Source organism: Macaca fascicularis, chromosome 6 (assembly GCF_037993035.2).
Source record: "Macaca fascicularis isolate 582-1 chromosome 6, T2T-MFA8v1.1".
NCBI classification, from domain to species: Eukaryota; Metazoa; Chordata; class Mammalia; order Primates; family Cercopithecidae; genus Macaca; species Macaca fascicularis.
The window spans coordinates 185,722,772-185,747,615 of NC_088380.1; the positions used below are offsets into that span (position 1 = coordinate 185,722,772).

General features: G+C 44.9%; 2 protein-coding genes and 1 non-coding gene across 11 annotated transcripts in view; all 3 read left to right on the forward strand.

Moving 5' to 3' along the window:
* Nucleotides 1-360: 360 nt before the first annotated feature.
* Nucleotides 361-24,635, forward strand: ZNF354B (zinc finger protein 354B). Of its 4 annotated transcripts, XM_073994928.1 has the most exons (8): nucleotides 361-529; nucleotides 1,372-1,454; nucleotides 2,950-3,040; nucleotides 6,710-6,836; nucleotides 7,521-7,616; nucleotides 18,847-20,651; nucleotides 22,074-22,193; nucleotides 24,103-24,635. In XM_073994928.1, exons 4-6 carry the CDS (start codon nucleotides 6,803-6,805, stop codon nucleotides 20,427-20,429), a joined length of 1,713 nt encoding a protein of 570 aa, XP_073851029.1. In that variant the 5' UTR covers nucleotides 361-529; nucleotides 1,372-1,454; nucleotides 2,950-3,040; nucleotides 6,710-6,802; the 3' UTR covers nucleotides 20,430-20,651; nucleotides 22,074-22,193; nucleotides 24,103-24,635. The 4 variants fall into 4 exon arrangements, with proteins under 4 accessions (XP_073851029.1, XP_073851027.1, XP_073851028.1 ...); XM_073994926.1 differs by lacking the exon at nucleotides 2,950-3,040; XM_073994927.1 differs by lacking the exon at nucleotides 2,950-3,040 and having other exon boundaries at nucleotides 24,115-24,635.
* ZFP2 (ZFP2 zinc finger protein) overlaps nucleotides 18,914-24,844 on the forward strand; it is a 52,156-nt gene continuing 46,225 nt past the window's right edge. For 2 of the 6 annotated variants that reach the window (XM_073994930.1, XM_073994931.1), the window contains exons 1-3: nucleotides 18,914-20,651; nucleotides 22,074-22,193; nucleotides 24,115-24,280. In XM_073994930.1, the coding sequence (XP_073851031.1) occupies nucleotides 24,273-24,280 (8 nt within the window). In that variant the 5' untranslated portion in view covers nucleotides 18,914-20,651; nucleotides 22,074-22,193; nucleotides 24,115-24,272. Of the gene's footprint in view, nucleotides 20,652-22,073; nucleotides 22,194-24,114; nucleotides 24,281-24,844 lie in introns of those variants that run through there. The other 4 variants (XM_073994936.1, XM_073994939.1, XM_073994937.1 and 1 more) reach the window with 3 other exon arrangements.
* Nucleotides 21,160-21,323, forward strand: LOC123574313 (U1 spliceosomal RNA). Its single transcript, XR_006699191.2, has one exon. It is a non-coding gene; the product is annotated as a U1 spliceosomal RNA (small nuclear RNA).

Here is a 24,844-nt window from a genome sequence, read left to right on the forward strand (position 1 = left end):
TAAGGTTAGGTACAGGTTCATCTTTTGCATATGGAAATCCAGCTTTGTCAACATCTTTTGCGGGAGACGATCCTTTCCCAACTGTGTAGCAGTTGTGTTCGTGCGGCCCGCGCCATCCTGAAATTCACACGGACACAGAGTTGCAAGTTACTGCCCTCCGGGAACCTCCCCTTCTCTTCCGAAGAACCAGGAACCTGGGACCCTACAGCTCACCCGGGCCCTCCGGTAGCGTCTGGGCGCCTAACAGTTCAGCGCGACCCCGCCCCAAAGGCGTGGAACTACACTTCCCGGGATGCCAGCGTCCTCCGGTGGACTCCATTTCCCAGAGGCCTTCGCGGCCGCCCTGCTCCTCTAGGTCCCAGGCGCGCCCGGAGCTTTCGCCGCCGGGTGAGCGGCGCGGGGCCTGAGGTCGCCCAGGCGTCGGAGGAGCCGGGTCACGAGGCTGGAGTCCGGCCGGGCGGTTCTGGAGCCTCCCGCCTGCGGAGTGCGGCCGGGGAGGCGCGGCCCGGGCACGCCAGATTCTGGGGAGGTGAGCGGCGTGGCTGGCTGAGGGCCTGCGGCCGCCGGGGCTCCGAGGGCCTTTGTGGGCGCGGGTGGGCACCCCCGCGTCTGTCACCGGCCCCCGCGCGGGGACCTGGACTGTCGCCCCTGGCGGGCGGCTCTGGCACCGCTGCCGATGCTCCTGTCTCTGGCTCGCCGCCGCCGGCCGTGAACGAGGGGCCGGCGTCTCCTCCCGGGCCCACCCTGACCCGCCGTGGGGGCCTCGCGGACTCGGGGCTCGGGGCGCCGGGACCCCGAGCGCAGGGCGGAGGCAGCCGGCCCCGGTTTCTGAGTCCGTCCCCGGGACGGCCGCCCTTCCCGCCCCCGGACACGCAGCGCTTTCCTCTTCAAAGCCGCTTTCTGTGCGGTCAGGAGAGGATTCCTTGGCGGGAGAGAGAGGAACCGGTGGGAAAGGCGTGAGGCGGAGGGAAGTCGTCCCCGGGGCCGTGGCTGTGGGAGTCCCGGCCGGCCTCGCAGGGCCGTGAACGGAGCAGGTGCCCCGGCGCTGCCTCAGTTTCTCGAGCGGTGCGGCGGGTGCTGGTAGTGCCAGCTGGCGCCGAGGGACTCAGCGGCGCGGGGCAGCCCTGGCCCTGGCGGGCTCGGCGGGTCGTGCTGCCGCTGCGGGTCCGGCGTCCCCTCCGTGAGCCCCAAGCCCGTGAGACCTGGGCCTGGACGGCGGCCGGCGCTGCTCCGGTCCGCGGGCTCCCGGCTCCTCCGACTCCCTGTGCGAGCGCCCGGGGTCTTTCTCGGCGGGAGTCGGGGTGTCAGAGCTGCGGGTTCCGGGGCTGGAAAGCATAAGGGGCTTCTTCCCGGCTCCCTTTTCCTTCTCAGATCTGCCTGCTGGAGACTGCACCGTCCTCAGGGGAGAGCCCGGAGAGGACATGGCTGCGGGGCGGCGGGAAGCGAGGCCCCAGGTGAGCTCATTGTCCTTCCAGATCCTCGTGGGTGGATTTTCCCCGCTGACTGAAGTTCTTCACCGGGACCATCTTCAGCCAGGATGGAGCCCAAGTCCTTTTCCCTTGGAGGAGCTGGTCCGCCCTCATGAGTGGTGGATTCTGTAGGGAGGACCTGCCGCCCTCCCCGTCCATGTCTAGTGGTTCTTTTTTAATTAACACATTTTGTTCACTAAATTTCAATCCATTGCGTGACTAATTTGACAAGTAAGATACTACAAGTCTCTGTATCACTAGGGACAGAACAGACGTGCACACCTGGGAAAAATCCCTGCCTCCTTCACTCAGCCTTGTCTCCTTTCCTAGCCTTTGCAGAAAGACTTTTTCTTTTCACCCCTGACAATCCTCATAACACCACCCTTTCCCCAGGCTTCTCCAATGCATAGTTTTTAGTTTTTTCTCTCTCAACTTTGTGAATCATATTCTTTGCTTGTATCACTCTCTTGAAAGCTGATGTAGACCGTTTTCATTTTTGTGTAGTGGGAATGAGGAGGCCACCTTTTCTAGGTGAGACAAGAGTGAACAGAGTTGGAGTGGTCACTTGGCTCCCAGGACAGAGAGGAGACCCCTCAGGTAGCCGCAGGAAGGGTTTCATGGGACATCAGTAGTGCAGAGGTAGTGTATGTGGTAGTTAGGAAGTAGGGCTGTCAAGCCGGGTGGCAGCGTTTTAACCCATCTCCTCTGTTGCTGTTTGTGGGCCTTGGGCTTCACCTCTCTGTGCCTCAGTTTTCTCACCTATAAAATGGGAATAACAACTGTGCCCACCTCCCAGCATAGATGAGGGGATCACATGAGTTGGTGTATGGAAAGTGTTTGGATCAGGGCTGGTCTCTGAGTAGTTACTGCTCAGTATGTGGTGGTCATGGATGCAGAGTGACGTTATCGCATTAATATATTCATATTCATGTTAATGTTGATAGAAACCGCTGTACAATGTGTTTCGGACCCAGAAGATGTTATTCTTTATTCATTTTTTTGTCTAACAATAATAGTGTCCACTGAGTGTCTAGCACACCAGGGAGTGAGCTGAGGTCTTTACATTTGTTCCTTCACTCTCACAGTAACACGACAATTACAATTCTTGTTTTACATGTGAGGAAACTGAGGCTCAGAAAAGTTAAGTAACCTGAGCACAGTCCAAGTGCATCTGGCTCTGCGTTCCCTCGGACCACCCAGTAAATCGTTCCTGTGGTGTGTCTTTCCGAGTATGGGCAGATCCAGCCACGTGATACCAGGGTTCTTCTGCGCTCTGGCATTCTCTTGCTTTTGTTTTTGTTTTTTGAGAGGCAGTCTTGCTCTGTTGCCTGGCTGGAGTGGAGTGCAGTGACATGACCTCGGCTCACTCCAACCTCTGCCTTCCAGGTTCAAGTGATTCCCCTGCCTCAGCCCCCTGAGTAGCTAGGACTACAGGCACATGCTACCATGCCTGGCTAATTTTTTTTTTGTATTTTAGTAGAGACGGGGTTTCGCCATGTTGACCAGGATGGCCTCAATCTCCTCACCTCGTGATCCACCAGCCTCCGCCTCCCAGAGTGCTGGGATTAAAGGTGTGAGCCACCACGCCTGGCAGCATTATCTTTTAGACTGGCCAGCACAGTGGAGTGTGATCTGAGGGCGTGGCCAGAACAGGCTGTTGTGCATTTGAGATGCTCTCTGTCCTTCAAGGTATTCCTATTCTGTTCCCACAGAGGCAAGCTGCTCTCCTGAGCAGAACCTTCTCCATCCCTGTGTTTGAGTGAGTCTCTGTGGCATCCTTCCTGTCTATTCTTGCTGCCCATGTGTCAGTAATGTGTAGACCTGTGTGTCAAAATCAGTGAAGGGAATTTTAAGACCAATGAGAGAGTACAGAGTTCACAATTAGAAAACTGGAGTTATGATCCTGCTACTACCTCTAGCAAAGCACATGACCTGGGATCTTGGCTGCCCTGGACCTTGTGTTCTTGTCTCAGGGCCCTATCCAGCTACACAGTTGTTTTTCATTGTTCACATTATTTCATGCATTTTCTAGTCTGCCAGTCAGATCATACATTCTTTGAGAACACAGATCATTTCTTGTACTCTTCCCCAACATGCAAATAATTTGATGCTCTTTCTCACCATAAAAATATTGCAGGGTCATGGTCTAAACTTTAGAGAGTAATACCTTTATATATATACATTTGTAGATGTGTGTATATATTTATGTTTATGAATACATGTGTATATATATGTGCATACTTATGTGTATGTTTATATAGTCGTGTGTTGGTAATGATGTTTTGGTCAATGAAAGACCATAAATGTGACAGTAGTCCCCTAAGTTTAAAACATAGCTGAAAGATTCTTGTCTCCTATTGACTTAGTAGCCATTGTCACATTATAATGCAAGGCTTTGCTCTGTTTTGTGGTGATGCTGGTATAAACAGACCTACCGTGCAGCCTGCCAGTCCTATGAAAGTATACAACATATGCAACTGTGCAGTTCGTAATACTTGATAATATCTGACTGTGTTGCTGGTTTATGTATCTGTTGTACTGTTCTTGTTATTTTACAGTGTCTTCCTTTTGCTTGTTTTTAAAAAGTTAAGTGTAACAGCCTCAGGCAGGTTCTTCAGGAGGTATCCAGAAGAAAGCTTTGTTCTCCTAGGAGGTGACAGCTGCATGTGTGCCATTGCCCCTGAAGCCCTTCCAGTGGGACAGGATGTAGAGGTGGAAGACAGTGGTGTTGATGATGCTGATCCTCTGTAGGCCTAGACTGATGTGCATATTTATGTCCTAGTTTTTAACAAAAAATTTTTTAAAGTAAAAATAAAAGCTTTTAAAATAGGAGAAAGCATGTAGAATAAGGATATAAAGAAAGAAAATATTTTTGTACAGCTAGACAATGTGTTTAAGATAAGTGTTACTACCAAAGAGTCAAAGTTTGAAAAAATTAACAAGTTGAGAAAGTAAAAGTTACAGTAAGCTAAGGATAATTTGTTGTTAAAGAAAACTTTTGAAAAATAAATTTAGCGTAGCCTAAGCGTACAGTGTTTAAAATGTCTACAATAAATGTAGTGTAGCCTAAGCGTGCAGTGTTTAAAATGTCTACCGTCTTGCACAGTAGTGTCCTAAGTTGCACATTCACTCACCGCTCACTCAGCCAGGCAACTTCCATTCCTGCACGCTCCATTCATGGCAAGTGCCCTATACAGGTGTACCATTTCTTCTCTTTTATACTGTAGTTTACCATGCCTTTTCTATGTTTAAGTATATTTACATACCATGACTTTTCTATGTTTAAGTATATTTACATACACAGACACTTAGCGTTGGCTTACCGTTCCCTACAGTGTTCAGTTTGGTAACCTGTGGCACAGGTTTGCAGCCTAGGAGCAATAGGCTGTACCATATATATAGCCTGGGTGTGTAGGAGGCCGTTCTACCCAGGTTTGTCTCTTATATTCCCACAGTGATGAAGTGGCTTCACAATGTGTTCTCAGAATGTACCTCCATCACGAATGTGACACATGACTGTATGCTCTACGTATTTCATATATACAGCAGAAAATAAAATCACCCTTAACCCCACCATCTGGAGATAATCACTGTCATTCAGTTTATTGCATGTCTCAATAATTTTCTATGTATATAGAATTTTTTTTTTTTTTTTTTGGAGAGGGAGTCTCACTCTGTCACCCAGGCTGGAGTGCAGTGGCGCAATCTAGGCTCACTGCAAGTTCTGTCTTCTGGGTTCAAGCAGTTCTCCTGCCTCAACCTCCCGAGAAGCTGGGATTACAGGCGCCTGCCACCACACCCAGCTAATTTTTGGTATTTTAGTAGAGACAGGATTTCACCATGTTGCCCAGGCTGGTCTCGAACTCCTGAGCTCAGGTAATCCACCCACTTCGGCCTCCCAAAGTGCTAGGATTACAGGCATGAGCCACCACACCCGGCCAGAAACATTTTTTTGAATGAGGACAAACTCAGAAACGGTGATACATAACGTACTTTGTACTTAACATTTTCATGGGTGTCTTTTTATGTCAACAAATAGCAATTTATGCCATCAGCTCTAATGATTGCCTACTATTTGTATTAATGTGATAATAGCTAACATTTGAACCTTTAATGTGAGCCCGATATGATTTTAAGTGCATTGTGCAGATTATCTTATTAACTATGTGGTAGATTTTGAGAGGCAGTTTTAGAGTACTTTTGAATGGAGCCTAAGACATCTGCCTGGATTGGAATCCCAGCTATACCACTGAACAGCTGTGTGACTTTAAACACATTTTCTTTTTCTTTTTTGAGATGGAGTCTCTTTCGGTTTCCAGGCTGGAGTGCAGTGGCATGATCTTGGATCACTGCATCCTCCGCCTCCTGGGTTTAAGCAATTCTCCTGCCTCAGCCTCCCGAGTAGCTGGGACTACAGGTGCACACCACCATGCCTGGCTAATGTTTTTATTTTTAGTAGAGATGGGGTTTCACCATGTTGGCCAGGATGGTCTGAATCTCTTGACCTCGTGATCCACCCACCTCTGCCTCCCAAAGTGCTGGGATTATAGGCGTGAGCCACCACACCCAGCCAACTTTAAATTTCTTAGCCTCTCAGTGACTTTGCTTTCTTTGATGTAAAATGGAACAATAACTATCTTTTTCATAAGGTAATTGTGAAGGTTAGATAAGGTATATGCTAATGATTAATATAAAGCTCTAAATATAGTGTCTGGCCCATGTAAAGCATTCACTAAAAGAGAGGTATTCTGATTTTCATCATTATCTTCACGCTTGAATCAGCACACAGGTAGTGCCATAAGTTATTTAACCCAGCCTCTATCAGTGAGTATTTAGGTTGTTACCAGTTTTTTTTGCTACTGACACCATGATAAGTATCCCTGTGCTGGTATTTTTGTGCACTGTTTTTAAAGTAATTGGTGAGTTAAAGATTATACACAGTTCTAACTTTTTACCTATTATCAAATTGCCAACAAAAGATTATTCTAATTAAGACTCCCACTAATGGCCGTAATCCCTCTACCCATCTCTTACAGTGGCTGCACAAGGCCTGAATCTCGCTGTGTGCCGCTCAGTATATATTTGTTACTGGCAAATTGTTCATTAAAGGAATGATCTGGAACCTTCAGAAGCTTGAATAGTATCAGAACTGTTATCATGGGTAGCCTGTCTTCCCCACTGCCATCCCGTCCACTCTGTGAGGGGGGTCCTGGGTGAGCTGGAACAACTTGTCCTTACAGGTGTCACTGACGTTCGAGGACGTGGCCGTGCTCTTTACCCGGGATGAGTGGAGAAAGCTGGCTCCTTCTCAGAGAAACTTGTACCGGGATGTGATGCTGGAGAACTACAGGAACCTGGTCTCACTGGGTAAGGAAGTTTCCCCTGTAGAAACAGAATTCGAAAATTGAGATAGCTCAGCACCTCCTTCCCTGAATAAAAGTGGTTGGTCACTGAAAAATTTGAGCTGAGTTTAGGTATTATACAAATCAAATCTCTATAAATAAACATTGAAAACTTTCTTTCTCCTAATAAGTATGGAATTGTTCTGTGTGTTGGCAGATGGGTATTGATAATTATCCCCTTCCTGCTACACAATTTCACATTAGAAATTCTCTCATAGTTCAGGTAGTATTTTCCTGCTTTGATTGTTCTGTGGTTTGTTTGCTCATCTCTCAGCAGAGGGCTTACCTCATCCTTCTTCATCCACCTACCATTGCCTTTCCCACTTCTCTTTTCCAGTCAGATGAATCTTGTAAAATTCACCTTCAAAAGGTCCGGCCACTGCACTCCAGCCCGGTGACAGAGCGAGACTCCGTCTCAAAAAAAAAAAAAAAAAAAAAAAAAAAAAAAAAAAAAGGGAATCATATGATGTTTTCTCATTATAAAAGAAGTTACTTGATACATCATTCTATAGATGCCAGTTTATAAGTTTTAATTACATCTATACATGCAACATTCCTTCTATAGAAAAGCCACGGTACCCTAGTAATCAGGGCATGCTTTGTTGTGTCAAAACCAAGACCAAGACTTTTTTTTTTTGTCTACGTGCAGGGCTCCCATTTACCAAACCGAAAGTGATCTCCCTGTTGCAGCAAGGAGAAGATCCCTGGAAGGTGGAGAAAGACAGTTCTGGCGACTCCTCTCTGGGTAAGTGGGTGGCCCAAGGTGCTCGGGAATTGCCTCAGACAGCGGTCTGGTTAATGAGAGGAGGTAGGAGTGTTGGTCGGGAAACTCCTTTGAGGATTCTCAGACCTCAAGAAGGGGTGGGGAAGGGGAAGCCCACTACGATTACTCCCTTGTAATCACTTCCCCATGAATCTCTCAGAATCTCTTTTCTTATTCTTTCCTGTTGTTTTAGAATGGGGCTGTATTTTCATGTATTCAGTCAGCAAACATAGTATATTTAAGGAATTTCAAATAATCACTCTGGCTGAAGCTCAGTGTGTATTTGGGAAAGGAGGAGGTGAGGAAGAAAATAGAAAGCTGGGAAAGGGCCGCGTGGTAAGAGCTTTGGCGCAGTTCTAAGAGGTGGAAACTGTCCCATGGAGCACTGGAAATAATTGAAGGATTTGGGCAGGGAATCGTATGGTTCTTGGTATCTTAGAAAAGTTGGTCTGAATCAGAAACAGTTGAGTCTCCATCAGTGTAAGAACAGCTAAGGGACCTGCGGCGTGTCCTTACTCTGGCGAGCATCACCACCCTGAAAACAAGAGTCCAGGGACGTGGACAGAGCTCCCAGCAAGTTACAGAGCATTGTTAGGACACCACCATCTATGTTCAGTGAAAATTATGTGTATGTGTCATGTGCATGTAAGCCCGGAGAGAAAGGTTAGGATGACACACCTTAGCTGGTGACATTAGTGACACTTGGAATAGGATTGAGAATGGGTCCATGAAAGGAGATGTTATTTACATGTAATGTTTTAAATTTTCACAAAGAGAACATATTCATGACGTTGCCATGTGATTCGAACTTAATACAGATGGTCACTTTGGGAGTATTGTGATTGAAAGTGAGGCAAAACTAGAGGCGGGAAGCCTTGCAGAGTCATTGCAGTCATGGAGGGAGGCAGGAGGTGGGAGGGTCTGGATGACGGCACTTGCCGTGAGTTTGTGAGGGGGGAGGAGGAGGTGCCCACATGATCAGGGCACAGGAGCAGGTGTGTGTGTGATGGATCTCACGTGAGATGTGAGTGAAGTAGTCGGGTGGAGATCGCTGGTGGGCAGGTGTGTAAGTGACAGGGCCGAGACTCAAGAGAGGTCAGGGAGCCATCAGTGTGACAGGGGCATTGGAAACCTGGAGCTGGCCGGGTGGAGGCCCGAATTTCAGGAAACAGCATTTGTGAGGTGCTTAAGCAGGAGGAATCTGACAGAGCCCGAGAAGTAATCAGAGGAGAGAAATGGGGAGGGGCCATTGTGGCAGTGGGGGACTGAGCGCGGTTGGGGGACTGAGAGCGGTTGGGGGACTGAGCGCGGTTGGGGGACTGAGCGCGGTTGGGGGACTGAGAGCGGTTGAGCTGGGGGGACTCTGGCTCTGGGGGATCGAGGTTGAACCCTCGCCCACAGCTTTGTTGTCCCTTGTATAGCACTGGGCAGAAAAAGGGATGCAGGTCTTGCGCTTCTGGAGTGCACGATCTAGTAGGGGACAAGGTGAACACACTCATTGCACACAAGGCACAGAAGGACACGTTCCAGTGAGGACCACGTGGGAAAGACACTTGGTGCTTTGAGAGTGCAGAGCAGGCAGTTGGCACCAGCAAAGGCTTCCCTGAGGAAGGACCTGGGATCAAAGGACTGAAGAATTGCCCCAGGCCTAACAAATGGGGTTCATGGCCGGGCACAGTGGCTCATGCCTGTGATCCCAGCACTTTGGGAGGCTGAGGCGGTTGGATCACAAGGTCAGGAGATCAAGACCATCCTGGCTAACATGGTGAAACCCTGTCTCTACTAAAAATACAAAAAAAATTAGCTGGGCGTGGTGGTGGGTGCCTGTAGTACCAGCTACTCGGGAAGCTGAGGCAGGAGAATGGCGTGAACCCAGGAGGCGGAGCTTGTAGTGAGCCGAGATCGTGCCACTGCACTCCAGCCTGGGCGACAGAGCGAGATTCCGTCTCAAAAAATAATAATAATGATAATAATAAAAGATTTTCCCTAGTTGTTACAAATATCAAAATTTCATTCCTTTTTGCTCTTGACTAGAATTCCATTGCACAGATGTACCACAGTTTACGCACTCGTGGAAGGACATTTGTGTTGTGTGACATTTGTTTCCAGTTTGGGGCAACTGTGAAGAAAAACAAGTTACAGTGAGGAGCTGCAGGGCAGCCTTGGTCCCCATGGCCCTGTGCTGGGGAGAGCTTCCTCGTGATGATAGCTTGAACTTTTTTTTTTTTAATAGGGGAACCACACTTGTGTTTTTAATCTCCTTTGATAGAAATACACTAATTTTTTATTAAATTAATTTTTATTAAATTAATTTATTATTTAATTTTTTATTAAATTAAAATTTAATGAACTGCCAGAAGCCACCACAAAGTAAGCGGAATGCAAGCAGCAGGGAACCAGGTAAGATTTAAGAGGGGCGTCAGTCTGGCCATTATGTGTGGGCTGAATCTGGTGTGGAAGATGAGGAAGAGAAGAAAGAATTGTTCCTTTCCCCCTTAACTGGGGAGCATCTGATGGCTGAGTAAGTCTTTCCTCTAGAGAGAAGTATTAACAGACTGAAAATATGACTGGAGTCCAGAGCTGTCCAGAGGGATGCCGGGCACCTGGTAGTGTTGTCAGTCAGTCCCTTTTCAGATTCGAGAGGATGGCCCTGCGGGAAAACCGTGAGCAGTTTATTGAGTAAGGAAGGACTTCAGAGCTGTTTTCTGCCCAGTTCCTCTTGGTGGGATGACCTTCTTCCTCTTCTTGTCAGATGGAAGTCAGATGGCATTCCTAGGGTGCTGACATGTGCTTGCATCTCTGCTGCACCCCTGGTGGGGCTCCTGTATGCCTGGACTAAGATTGCCTCAGGACAGCTTCCTTTTCCCATGAGAGCTCACTTCATTGAGAGTGTGGTTGAAGGACTGGGATGTTCCTGGAATTATCTCAGATTATTAACTCTAGCTCAAGCCAAACACTCAACCTGTAGGCTGGGTGTGGTGGCTCATGCCTGTAATTCCAGCACTTTGGGAGGCTGAGGTGGGAGGATCACTTGAGCTCAGGAGTTTCGAGACCAACCTTGGTAACATAGACCCTGTCTGTGTTTATGTAACTTTAAAATAGAAAGAAAATATTTTAGACAAAAACCTACCCTTTGAACAGCCAGTGATGGAAAAACTTGTGCTCCCAGTGATAGGATTCTCTGGAACCTCCAGTGGCCTCAAAATGTACTTGTACAAAGTTACTTTCTTTTGAGCTGGACTCTTGCTCTGTGGCCCAGGCTGGAGTGCATTGGCGTGATCTCAGCTCACTGCAGTGCCCTCCTCCCAGGTTCAAGCGATTCTTGTGCTTCAGTCTCTCAAGTAGCTGGGATTACAGGCGCACACCACCATGCCGGGCTAATTTCTGGCTTTTTTTTTAGTAGAGACTGGGTTTTGCCACGTTGGTCAGGCTGGTCTCGAACTGACCCCAAGTGATCTGTCCGCCTCAGCCTCCCAAAGGGCTGGGATTACAGGTGTGAGCCACCACGCCCGGCCTGCTTTGTTTCCTTACTGCGAGAAGCCATCTTGGGCAGGCTGAATTGTGCGGGGTGGTGAGCGGAGGGGTTGCTCAGCAAGGTTTGCCGGAGCTGCGACTGCACTCAGGGAGGGCTGTCTTTTCCTCATTTGCACAGAATGCTGTGGGGCTTAGCAGCAGCCCTTATCACATGGCCTGGAATGGTTTTAAAAAGTGACTGCTTACAAGATGGAAGTGTGGCCACCATCTTGTAAGCCCTGTTTCATTTTACTTGTGTTTGTAGAGATGGAGGTCTTGCTATGCTGCCCAGGCTGTTTTTGAACTCTTGGCCTCAAGCCATCCTCCCATGTCAGCCTCCCAAAATGCTGGGATTATAGGTCCCTCAGTGCTCTGAAAATGTGGGCTCCTCTCCCACTTGAGTGCTGGCTGCACATCTCAGCTTGGCACTGCCAGGCTGCCCACCACAGCTCTGGGGTGATCTCGGTTTATGTTCCCTCCCTAGCTTGGAGGCAACAGGGGAAGGGACTTGGTTGGCGGTGGTTGTGACAGAGAGCCCTTCACTTGTCTGTGGGCCTCTCTACCCTAAAGAGATGCAGAACCACTGTCCATCAGTGCAGTTGGCCCAGGGTGGGTGGCTGCCCGGTGCCCAAGATGGGGAGGGAGGCCCTGCCTGGGGAGGAACAGGAGGAGCTGGCAGGGGAAGGGAGGTCACCAGCAAGACAGACGGACTGCTGCTTATGGCAACTGCAGCTTCCTGGAGGTACAGCTAAAGTACTCAGGGTTTTTGTTCCTTCCCCAGTCCAAGGGTAGCAAGGGCAATAGCACTGCAGTGGCAGCGACAGAGGGACTTCCGATTGCCTCTGTCAGTTCCACCTCAGAAACATGGAGCCACTGCTACTGGGAATCTTCAACCGAGGGGTGAGGTGGCTGCACTGCCGGCCTGAGGTGGGGGATCTGCCTGGTGAAGAGTCAGGGATTAGTGCTCACAGGGAGAGGAGACTGAGCTCCCGTCCGTATGGTGACTGTGGCATGCTGGAAGCGCAAGTGAAGGCTTCACTGTTTCTTCCCCAGACCGAGGGCAGCAGGTGCAGGACTGCCGCTGTGGCAGTGGCATAGGGGCTATCATTTGCCTCTGGGAGCCCTTCCTCAGGGAAGCACAGAGCCGCTACCAGTGGGAGTACTCAGCCAGGGGAGGGACGGCTGTTCTGCTGTCCAAAGCCAGGGTCCCTGCCTGGTGAGGAGTTGGGTATGGGAGCTCACAAGGTAGAGAGACTGGGCTCATCTCCACGTGGTGGCTGTGGTGTACCAGAGGTACCAGCGTAGCGACCGGGCCCTGGGTTCCTTCCCCAAGCCAAGGGTGGATAGTGGTACCATTTCAGCTACAGTGGTGGAGGGGCTGTGGGTTCTCACATTTCCTCCTCAGAGAAAGGCAGAGCCACCTCCAACTGAAGCATTCAGGTAGGCTTGATGGTTGTGCTGGAGTCCCAGGTCAGGGGGACCCTGTCCAGTGAGGAGAAGTGGAAATGGAGACCTGTGTGGGAAGCAGTCTGGCCACTTTTTGTGGGGAGGCTGTGTTCTTCTTGGAGTTCTGTTCCAGTCCCTAATCACTGTGCACCCTCCAGAGCCTGAGGGCAACAGCAGTGAGGGCTGTGGCACAGCAGAAGTAGCAGCCTGCCTCTCCCTTTGGGAGCTCTGACCTGGGGAAGTACAGAGTGCTACTGGCCCGGAGCCTAGGCAGGGCTGCTGTGGTCATGCTGGGGTCCCAGGACGATGCATATTTCGGCCTGCTTGATGGCATCCCTACATGGCCCTTAAGTTCTGCTCACTTTTCAAATATTTTCTTCTTTTTCTTCCTTAGACTCAAGTAATTTTAATTGTCCTATCTTAAAGTTTGTTGATTTTCCCTATGGCCTGCTTAAACCTTTTGAATTTCCCTAGTGAAATTTTCATTTCGGTTGTTATACTTTGAAATCCTAGAATTTCCTCTTGGTTTCTTGTTGTTTTCTTTGTATTGATAGTTGGATTTGTTCATCATTTCCGTGAGTCGTTCATGTTTCCCTTTAGCTCTGAGCATCTTCATGATAGTTGTCTTTGTGTCGCATGCCACCATCTGGTCTTCTCCACAGATGTTTTCTGTTTATTTTGTTCTGTTGACTGAACCATACTTTCCTATTTTTTTATGCCTTTTTTTTTTTTTTTTTGTCTTACAATGTTGTAACTCAGGATTAGATCTTCCCACTTCCATAAGATTTGCTGGGTTTTGTTTTGGTTTGGTTTTTGTTTTCTTGTTGCTATAGGGTGGCACTAGTCCAGGAATTAGCCTGAAGTATAAACTGTAGGTCTTCTCACATTTTTTTCTGAGCCCACGTCTTCCCTGGTCTTGTGCAGTGACTTTCTAAATTCCCCCTGTGTGCAGTTGCTTTTTGTTTTGTTTTGTTTTGTTTTTGAGATGGAGTCTTGCTCTGCTGCCCAGGCTGGAGTGCAGGGGCGCAATCTCAGCTTACTGCAACCTCCACCTTTTGGGTTTAAGCGATTCTTCTGCCTCAGCCTCCTGAGTAGCTGGGATTACAGGGACCTGCCACCACACCTGGCTAATTTTTATGTTTTTAGTAGAGACAAGATTTCTGCATGTTGGCCAGGCTGGTCTCGAACTCCTGACCTCAAGTGATCCGCCCACCTCGGCCTTCCAAAGTGCTGGGGTTACAGGTGTGAGCCACCATGCCAAATGTCCTTATCCTTAAATGTCTGATTCCCCAAAGCAGAAAAAGGGGAACAGAAGAGGAAAAAAGTGGGTACTGTTCCTTAAATCCTCTGGAAGCCACATCAGGTCAGTGGGGATTGCAAAAATGCAGCCTGGATTTGTGTCTGCATCTCCGTGACTTAAAGCAGTAATTTGCAGTCAGAACCCAGATCCCCGTTATTGGAGAACAAGGTCTTTATTGCCACTTTGGCCACCAAAGGCCAATCTAGGGATGCTAGTACGGCTTGAAGCCAGGAGATTTAGAGATTGGAGATGGGTAGCTGCTGCCAACTGAAATTAATTTCACTCAACTGGCCAGGCCTTCCCCTAGAAGCTTACAAGCCTTCAAATAGTTTCCAGAGTTTCAAAATAGTTGTATCAGACAGATTGTGACAGCTCAGTTGTCTAGGTGGATAGATAGAACCTTGGTGCTTCCTAGTCTACCATCTTCCCTGACATCCACTTTTTCTTTTACCTTACATTTATTTTGCCCTTTTGGCATTTTCTGTCTTCAAGTATGTATGTTGTATGCCACCATCTGGAGTTTTGATGGGGAGTGCTACTGATGTCTACTGGGTAGCATACTGAGGATGAGGTCTTGCATGAAAGTCACAGTTATGACGTTAATTCTTATCATTTGGGGAAGAGATTTTGATAGGTTGCTCGTCACACATCCGTCATTATCTTCAGCTCCCCAGAAGGCTTTGTTATTTACTCTTTAAATGTACATTTTATGGCACTTAACCTCAGTGCCCATTTAGGTCTCTTCCAAGCATACTTGCCTTTCTTTTCTGTTCTAAAGCCTTTTAAAATAAACTTCCACTCCTGCTCTGGAAAGAAAGAAAGAAACATACATTTTGTCATTTGATAAATATTTAAATTTTCCACTTGGAAGTTTTTTTTTGTTGTTTGTTTGTTTGTTTGTTTGTTTTTGAGATGGAGTTTTGCTCCTGTTACCCAGGCGGGAGGCACAATCTTGGCTCACTGCAACCTCTGCTTCTTGGGTTCAAGTGATTCTCCTGCCTTAGCCTCCCAAGTAGCTGGGATTACAGGCATGCACTACCACACCTGGCTAATTTTGTATTTTTAGTAGAGATGGGGTTTCACCATATTGGTCAGGCTGGTCTCGAACTCCTGACCTCAAATGATGCACTTGCCTTGGCCTCCCAAAGTGCTGAGATTATGGGTGTGAGCCACTACACCCAGCTGAAAGTATGTTTTTAAAGTATGTATATTTTAGGACCTTGTCTGTGTGTGCTGCTTTTTTTTTTTTTTGAGCTGGAGTCTCGCTCTGTTGCCCAGGCTGGAGTGCAGTGGTGCCATCTCGGCTCATTTCAGCCTCTGCCTCCCAGGTTCAAGTGATTCTTCCTCTCAGCCTCCCGAGTAGCTGGGATTACAGGCGTGTGCCACCACACACAACTAATTTTTGTGTTTAGTAGAGATGGGGTTTCACCATGTTGGCTAGGCTGGTCTCAAACTTCTGACCTTAAGAGATCTGCCTGCCTTGGCCTCCCAAAGTGCTAGGATTACAGATGGGAGCCGCTGTGCCCAGCCTGTGTGCTGATTTCTTTGCAGAAATGAGAGGTTTTGTTGTTGTTGTTGTTGTTGTTTTTGTATTTTTTTTGAGACAGAGTCTTGCTCAGCTGCCCAGGCTGGAGTGCGGTGGCCCAATCTTGGCTCACTGCAATCACCATTTCCCAGGTTCAAGCCATTCTCCTGTCTCAGCCTCCCAAGTAGGTGGGATTACAGGCATCCGCCATCATGCCCGGCTAATTTTTGTGTTTTAGAAGAGACAGGGTTTTAACATGTTGATCAGGATGGCCTTGAACTCCTGACCTCCCATGATCCGCCCGCATCGGCCTCCCAAAGTGCTAGGATTACAGGCATGAGCTGCCATGCCCGGCCCAGAAACCAGAGTTTTAAAATTACATCTTTCTTAGTAGGTATGGGCTATAAAAGGAAAAAGATTAACCCACTCACTCCTGTTACAAGGAAGGACAGAAAGTGGAAGAAAACTTCATTTTTAGTTTTGTTGTAGAAAAGTTCGAGCATATATGAAAGTAGAATAGGCTGGGCATGGTGGCTCACGCCTGTAATCCCAGCACTTCGGGAGGCCAAGGCGGGTGGATCACGAGGTCAGGAGATTGAGACCATCCTGGCTAACATGGTGAAACCCCATCTCTACTAAAAATACAGAAACAAAATTAGCCGGGCATAGTGGTGGGTGCTTGTAGTCCCAGCGACTAGGGAGGCTGAGGTGAGAGGATGGCGTGAACCTGGGAGGTGGAGGTTGCAGTGAGTTGAGATCACACCACTGTACTCCAGCCTGGGCGACAAAGCGAGACTCCGTCATAAAGTAATATAATATGACTTCCCATGTATTCATCATCCAATTTCTTTCTTTTCTTTTTTTTATTTTATTTTATTTTATTTTTTAAGAGTCTCACTCTCTTGCCAGGCTTGAGTGCAGTGGAGCCATCTTGGCTCACTGCAACCTCTGCCTCTTGGGTTCAAGCGATTCTCCTGCCTCAGCCTCTTGAATAGCTGGGACTACAGGGGCATGCCACCACACCCAGCTAATTTTTGTATTTTCAGTAGAGACGGGGTTTCACTATGTTGGTCAGGATGGCCTCGATCTCTTGACCTCATGATCTGCCTGCCTCGGCCTCCCAAAGTTTTGGGATTACAGGTATGAGCCACCGCACCCGGCCTCTTTTTCTTTTTCTTTTCTCTCTTTTTTTTTTTTAAAGATAGGGTCTCTTACTTTGTCACCCAGGCTGGATGGAATTACATAATCATGGCTTATTGTAGCCTCCTGGGCTCAAGTGATCCTCCTGTGTCAGCCTCTTGTGTAGCTAGGACTGCAGACGAGTGCCACTATGCCCAGCTAATTTATTTTGCTTGTTTGTTTGTTTGATGTTACTGTATTGCACAGGCTGATCTCGAACTCATGGGCTCTCCTTGGCCTCCCAAATTGCTGGGATTACAGGGAGAAGCCACTATACCTAGCCCATCACCCAATTTCAGCAGTTGTCAACTCATGGTCAATTTTTTTTTTTTTTTTTTGAGATGCAGTTTTGCTCTTGTTACCCAGGCTGGAGTGCAATGGCATGATCTTGGCTCACTGCAACCTCTGCCCACTAGGTTCAAGTGATTTTCCTGCCTCAGCCTCCCGAGTTGTTAGCATTACAGGTGCCCGCCACCACGCCCAGCTAATATTCGTTATTTTTAGTATAGATGGGGTTTCGCCATGTTTTCCAGGCAGGTCTCAAACTCCTGACCTCAGGTAATCCACCTGCCTCAGCCTCCCAAAGTGCTGGGATTACAGGTGTGAGCCACCACACCCGGCCAATTCATGATCATTTCTGTTTCATCTGTTCCAGTGATTATCTAGTGATTATCTACCAGGTGCCAATTCATGATTATTTCTGTTTCATCTGTTCCAATGATTATCTACCAGGACTGATTTTGTCATTTGTCAATGTCTTGAAAGATTTTTGCTTGTCACAGTCCTGGAGGGAGGAATTGTGAGGGGCAGGTGCTACTGATTTCTGTTGGGTGGAGATCAAGTATGTTGCTAATCATTCCACAATGCACAGGGCAGCCCACACTATCCACACAACTAAAAAATTAGCCCAAAATGTCATCTGAGGTTGAGAAATCCTTATCTATATCTTGTCTTAATGCACTGACATTTTTATAATGTTATTACATCCAAGAATAGGAGAAGTGATTATTTGTTCAGATGTACTTTAATGTCATTCATCAGATATGTCATTCAAGACTGGTATAAAATTTCCCTTGTATAGGTTTTTCGTATTACTTATAAATTTACTACTCTGATTCTTAGTATAAGTTAAGGCTATTGATTTTAATGTGTCAATTTTATATCCAGCTACTTCACTGAGTGAGTTTTATCATTCATTCGCTGGACTGTTTTTTTGAGATGGAGTCTCGCTCTGTCACCCAGGCACAATCTCGGCTCACTGCAGCCTCCACCTCCCAGGTTCAAACAATTCTCCTGCCTCTGCCTCCCGAGTAGCTAGGATTACAGGTGTGCGCCACAATGCCCAGATAATTTTTGTATTTTTAGTAGAGATGGGGTTTCATTATGTTGGCCAGGATGGTCTTGATCCATTCTCTGGACTTTTTAGTATTATATTATCTGCAAGTAGAGGTAGTTTTACTTTCTCTTTACTCATATGTAATTGATTTATATTGCCTGATTGCATTGGTTAATATGTCTAGTACAGTGTTAAATTGTAGGGAAAATAATGGGTGTCTTTGCCTTGTTCTTGAGCATTGCAGAAATACCTCTAGTGTATTTAGTAGGTACTAGCTTTAGGACAAAGGTCTATGTATTTTATCATATTGAGGAAGTATCCCTCAGTTCATTTTTGCTTGAGTGTTTTTATTGTCTGTGGTGCTGAATTTTGTTGAACATTTTCTCAGCATCTCTAGATGTATATTATTCCTTATATGCATTTAATGTACTATAATAAGTGCTATAATAAGGGGAGTGAGTTGTTGGAACTCAAAGTTAGGAAAAGGTACACAGAGGAGTTAACATTTGAACTGAATCTGAGGGATACAAAGGAGTTTGGAATGTAGGAAAAGGAGGGAAGACATTCAGAAGTATAAATAATTACAGGAATGGGGTAATATATGAGACCATCATAGGCTTTGGGTACCAGATTATATTTCCTAAATTCATATGCCTCCTCCTTCTCTAATCCCTCTGCTCCATTCTCTTGGTCACTCTTACACATTCACCTGTCTTAAATGAGTTTGCCTTATTCATTTGTTCACTTAGCAGTTCAGCTGTCATCCATTATTTTATATAGTGTTTTTAAAAATATTGTCCTCTTTTAGTCATATAGCAAACCCTTACTGAGATATCATTAATCCCTTCTACACATTTAGTCTCAGTCTATCACATGAATCATGGGCTGTTGCTTTCTTTTTTTCTTTTTTCAGGATGTAAGAGCACACCTAAAATGACAAAGTCAACTCAAACTCAGGATTCATTTCAGGAGCAGATGAGGAAAAGACTGAAAAGGGTTGAACCCTGGAACTTCATACCAGAAAGACCTTGCATATATGAAGAGAAATTAAAGAAACAGCAGGACAAAAATGAAAATTTACAAATATTTTCAGTTGCCCATACAAAAATCCTTACTGTAGATAGAAGCCATAAAAATGTTGAATTTGGCCAAAACTTCTACCTGAAATCAGTCTTCATTAAGCAACAGAGATTTGCTAGAGAAAAAACTCCATCAAAATGTGAAATACAAAGAAATAGTTTCAAGCAGAATTCAAATTTACTTAACCAATCAAAAATCAAAACAGCAGAGAAACGCTATAAATGCAGTACATGTGAAAAATCCTTCATTCACAATTCATCCCTTCGTAAACATCAGAAAAACCACACTGGAGAAAAATTATTTAAATGTAAAGAATGTTTAAAAGCTTTCAGCCAAAGTTCTGCTCTGATTCAGCATCAAAGAACTCACACAGGAGAGAAACCCTATATATGTAAAGAATGTGGGAAAGCCTTCAGCCATAGTGCATCCCTTTGTAAGCATCTAAGAACCCATACTGTGGAGAAATGCTATAGATGTAAAGAATGTGGTAAATCCTTCAGCCGAAGGTCAGGCCTTTTTATACATCAAAAAATCCATGCTCAAGGAAATCCTAATAAATATAATCCAGGTAGGAAGGCATCTAGTTGCAGCACATCCCTTTCTGGAAGTCAGAAAATTCATCTCAGAAAGAAGTCCTACTTATGTAATGAATGTGGCAACACCTTTAAGTCTAGCTCATCCCTTCGTTATCATCAGAGAATTCACACAGGAGAGAAACCTTTCAAATGTAGTGAATGTGGGAGAGCCTTCAGCCAGAGTGCATCTCTTATTCAACATGAAAGAATTCACACTGGAGAAAAGCCCTATCGATGCAATGAATGTGGGAAAGGCTTTACTTCTATTTCACGACTTAATAGACACCGAATAATTCATACTGGAGAGAAATTGTATACTTGTAATGAATGTGGTAAAGCCTTAAGTTCCCACTCAACACTTATTATTCATGAGCGAATTCATACCGGAGAGAAACCCTGTAAATGTAAAGTATGTGGAAAAGCCTTCAGACAGAGTTCAGCTCTCATTCAGCATCAGAGAATGCATACTGGAGAAAGACCCTATAAATGTAATGAGTGTGGGAAAACTTTCAGGTGTAACTCATCGCTTAGTAATCACCAGAGAATTCATACTGGAGAGAAACCATATCGATGTGTAGAATGTGGGATGTCTTTTGGCCAAAGTGCAGCTCTGATTCAACATCAGAGGATTCATACAGGAGAAAAACCCTTTAAGTGTAATACATGTGGAAAAACTTTTAGACAAAGCTCATCACTTATTGCACATCAAAGAATTCATACTGGAGAGAAACCTTATGAATGTAATGCATGTGGGAAACTCTTTAGCCAGAGGTCATCCCTCATGAATCATTATAAAATTCATACTGAAGAGGACTCCTTAAAAGCCGATATGCATGTGTGAAAACCTTAAACCAAAGCTCATCAGAGAATACATGCTTGAGAGTGATTTATTAAATATAATGACTATGAGAAAACGTGTACTTCTCACCAGATACTAAGTTTTAAGAATAAACTTTAGCTATATAATAACTATCGGGAAAGCTTTTATGCTTGTCAGTTTTTAAAATATCCCAAGACAGTTCACTGTTGCAGACATTGAAATTGGCCATTTGTAAGATAAAAGGTATGTTTATAAATCTCTATATAATATATGCTATCTATGACATGCAAAAATGAGAACAGTCTGGGTGTGGAGGTGCTGAATTTTTCATTAGAAAAACAATTGTGTAAGCTACTATTATATAAATATAAGTATATTTATTACAGCAGACATTTTCTTTTTTTTTTTTTTTGAGACGGAGTCTCGCTCTGCTGCCCGGGCTGGAGTGCAGTGGCCAGATCTCAGCTCACTGCAAGTTCCGCCTCCCGGGTTCCCGCCATTCTCCTGCCTCAGCCTCCCGAGTAGCTGGGACTACAGGCGCCGCCACCTCGCCCGGCTAGTTTTTTGTATTTTTTAATAGAGACGGGGTTTCACCGTGTTAGCCAGGATGGTCTCGATCTCCTGACCTCGTGATCCGCCCGTCTCGGCCTCCCAAAGTGCTGGGATTACAGGCTTGAGCCACCGCGCCCCGCCCTACAGCAGACATTTTCATAGCAAACAAAACAATTGGTCTTAAAAATATATGCAATATATACTTACCTGGCAGGGGAGACACCATGATCACGAAGGTGGTTTTCCCAGAGCAAGGCTTATCTATTGCCCTCTGGATGTGCCGACCCCTTCAGTTTGCCAAAATGTGGAAAGCTCGACTGCATAATTTATGGTAGTGGGGGACTACATTCGCGCTTTCTCCTAATATATATATATATACACACACACACACACACACACGCAGTATTAGAGCAAAGGACCAAATAAGAGATGAAAACTAACTGAACGACCTCTTAGTGTCTGGAATTTACCTTTTCCTGACCTATTGTCAAACTTCATGCATGACTTTTATTAAAAAAAAAAAAATCTGTTACCTTCTTCGTTCTAGTCATTTCCAGACATCTAATAGCCTCCCATATTTGCTACACATTTCCTAGTTTTGTTTTCAGAAGTTTTTCTTTATTGTCTTGAAGTCATATTTATTATGAAACCATACTTGCTATGCTCTGAACAGTAATGTTAGATAGTTTAGGTTGAAGCATTTTGTTTGTTGAGGCAATCACTTCAAGGTTAAAGCTATTAATATTTTTTTAGTTGGCTGCAGATGAAATCCTAATTGTTTAAAGAGCCTATCACTTGTGACAATTTTCAAAAGGAATCAGTTTATGAAAGAAAAGTTTGTTTTCCTCATAGGGTTTTTAAGGTTTCAGACTGCAAAGGAAATGCTTTAGAAATAATTATAAATTTCAAAACTGATTTACTTAGTAATGTTTGTTTATGCCCGAGTTTGGGCCAGATATTATCCTGAGCTCTAGAAATTTAATGAAGAAAGAAACAGACCTTAAGTCACGAATTGAGTGGATGGAGACGAGAAGGTTAAAGGGAGTAAGCAAATTATTATGTGTTAAAGGGGTTTTCACAGGTAAATAGTTAAGCTATGATACTGTGTTGCAGAATACAAATGGAGAGATTTGCATGGGATGCAGAAATATGGAAGACTAACCAAGCAAACCAGGAGAGACCAGCAATAGTGTCCCAGAGACCATGATGTCTGAGCCCAGTTTTGGAAGAATAGTAGGTATTCTTCATAAAGTGAGATTCTAAATAGAGAGAACCACATATGTGAAGGTATAGTATGGGTGGGTAACAGCATACTACATTTGTAGACAATATAGGAAGTAATGAAAAAAGATACTAAAGCTTGAGAAGAAGGCAGTGGCTAGGTAACAAAAGGTCTTACTTGCCAAACTAAGGAATTTGAATTTTATTCTGACATTTAGGGTACCAAGTATCGATTTTAAGTAATGGAACCTGTATTGCATGAATGTGTAGAAGATGAATTTAGGAGATTGAAGATTGCTGAACAGACTGAAGCCTAGAATTCAGCCTCCAGTGATGAGTGAAGGAGGCTCTAAGCTTAAGCAAGGATAGTCAGTGAAGAATATGTTGCACATGCTAATGTAGTAAGAATAGATAGGGCATAGTTTTTGAAATCAAATAATTGGGGAAGGTGATTGACACACAGGGTAGATTAACTGCTAGGTTTGTGCCTTAGTTACCTGGATAGATGGTGGTGTGATATGCCTTGTAGGCAATATAGGGGTAAACAGTTTGATTTTATACATGTTAAATTAGTCATCCAAACCCAAAAGGTCAATTTGAGCTGGATGGCTTGAGTTAGGAGTACTTAAGATATAGTTAGTAGTGAAAAGCTTGGCACATGTAAATTGACCATGAGAATGTATAGATTGAAATGAGAAAGGGATCATGGGTACAACCCAGGAAAACATCAATATACAAGAAGTAGATGAAAGAATTGTGCAAGGATGAAAAGGAATGGCCCTTTATGTAGGAGAGAAGGCAGAAGAGTGATGTCACTGAGCCCAAGGGATAAATGAATCTCAGATGGGCAGTAGTGTCAGGTGCTATAAATGAAGTAATAAGGAGAGTAAATTGGTAAATAAGGAGATAATTGTAGACTTTGGCAAGAGAAATTTCATTGAAGGAGGGTGAACAAGTAGACTGTTGAAGACTGTATTTCAAATATAATTGAAGGGAAGAATGACTTAGGGAGCATTTCTATTAATGATTTAATGTATATACTTGTTGAGGGTGGATTAAAGAAGACATCGCTGGGAGGAACAACTTTTCTGAAATAAATTCGAGTCATAGCATAGGTGGAGGAATTAACCTTAACTTCAGGGAGGGAAAAGCCCACATAAAGATGGGAATACAGGTAAGTGATTTGGAGGTGAAGGAATTTTCTGCCTGCTGACTCATGTTCTCTAAGATAGGAGAAAGACTTCATTTTTTAAGTTGTTGCTAAGAGTCGCAATTTGGGTATTTGGGTGCTTAATGAGTTTCAGTCCTTGCCCTGGAGGTTTCTTGGGAAGTCAAGGCTCTTGAGTTTTATTTCCTACCCTTGTTTCAATAAGAAATCACCATGTTTGTCAGTTTCATGTATTTGATAGTTGTTATTTTTAATTATAAGAAAAAAATTTGCTTGTGAATTAAAGTTTGAAAACTCAGGAAGGGAGAGAAAATGCTTTTTAAAAAGTGGTAAATCTGAAGAGACTGGAAAGAAATGTCAGAATTCAACAGGCATGTGGAGGTAGATGGAAAGGCATTACAAATTGGGGAAAAGCTTGTTCAGTGGCAAGGAGGCATGATGTGTTCACGGTATTATTGCAAATTGTATTTTAAAACTTCATTCCTGTTTGTTACTAGTATATAGAAGTATAATTGGTTTTTGTATATTGACCTTGTATTCAGCAACCTAGCTAAATTTACTTATTTCTAATAGCTTGCTTGTAGATTCTTTTGGATATTCTGCACATACGATCATCTAAATAATTTCCGTTCTATTTCTCCTTTCCAATCATAATACATTTTATTTATTTTTCTTACGTTATAGCACTAGCACAGGCCAGTACATTGTTGAATAGAAACGATAAGTATATTTCTCTATTTAATATTATGTTAGCTTTCTTTCCAGGCTGGGCATGGTGGCTCACACCTGTAATCCCAGCACTTTGGGAGTCCAAGACAAGAAGATTGCTTGAGCCCAGGAGTTCGAGACCAGCCTGAGCAACAACAACAGCAACAAAATTAGCCAGGCATAGTGGTGCACATCTGTAGTCCCAGCTACTTGGGATGCTGAGGTAAGAGAATTGCTTGAACTCAGGAGGTTGAAGCTGCAGTGAGCTATGATCCCACCACTGCACTCCAGCTTGGGGAAAGAGCAAGACTCTGCCTCCCCCATGCACGCCCCCCACCCCTGCCCCCACCAAAAAAATTGTTTGTGGATCCCTGTTACCAGAATAAGGACATTCCCTCATATTCCTAGTGTGATGTGAGTTTTTATCATAAAAGGGAGTGATATTTTGTCATGTCCATTTTCTGCATTGGTTGAAATGATCATTTTGTTTTTCTCTTCATTCTTTTAATAGATAATTGTCTGAATTTTGGTGTTACCCAATGTTTCATTCCTGAAATAAATTCTACTTAGTCATGATATATCATGATGTATGTGTATGTGTATATAAGATCAGGTTTCTTCCGTAGTAAGCAGAAGACTGATGAAGTGCCCAACGTTGTGTTCTAAGAACTTAGAGCAAAAAGAAATTATCCAAGTCTCAAGGAGAGATGTAATAATACGTGGAAATGAAGTACTCTTGGAAGGCAAGGCCAAGAGTAATGCAGGAGCAAAAGGCTCAGAGGAAGAG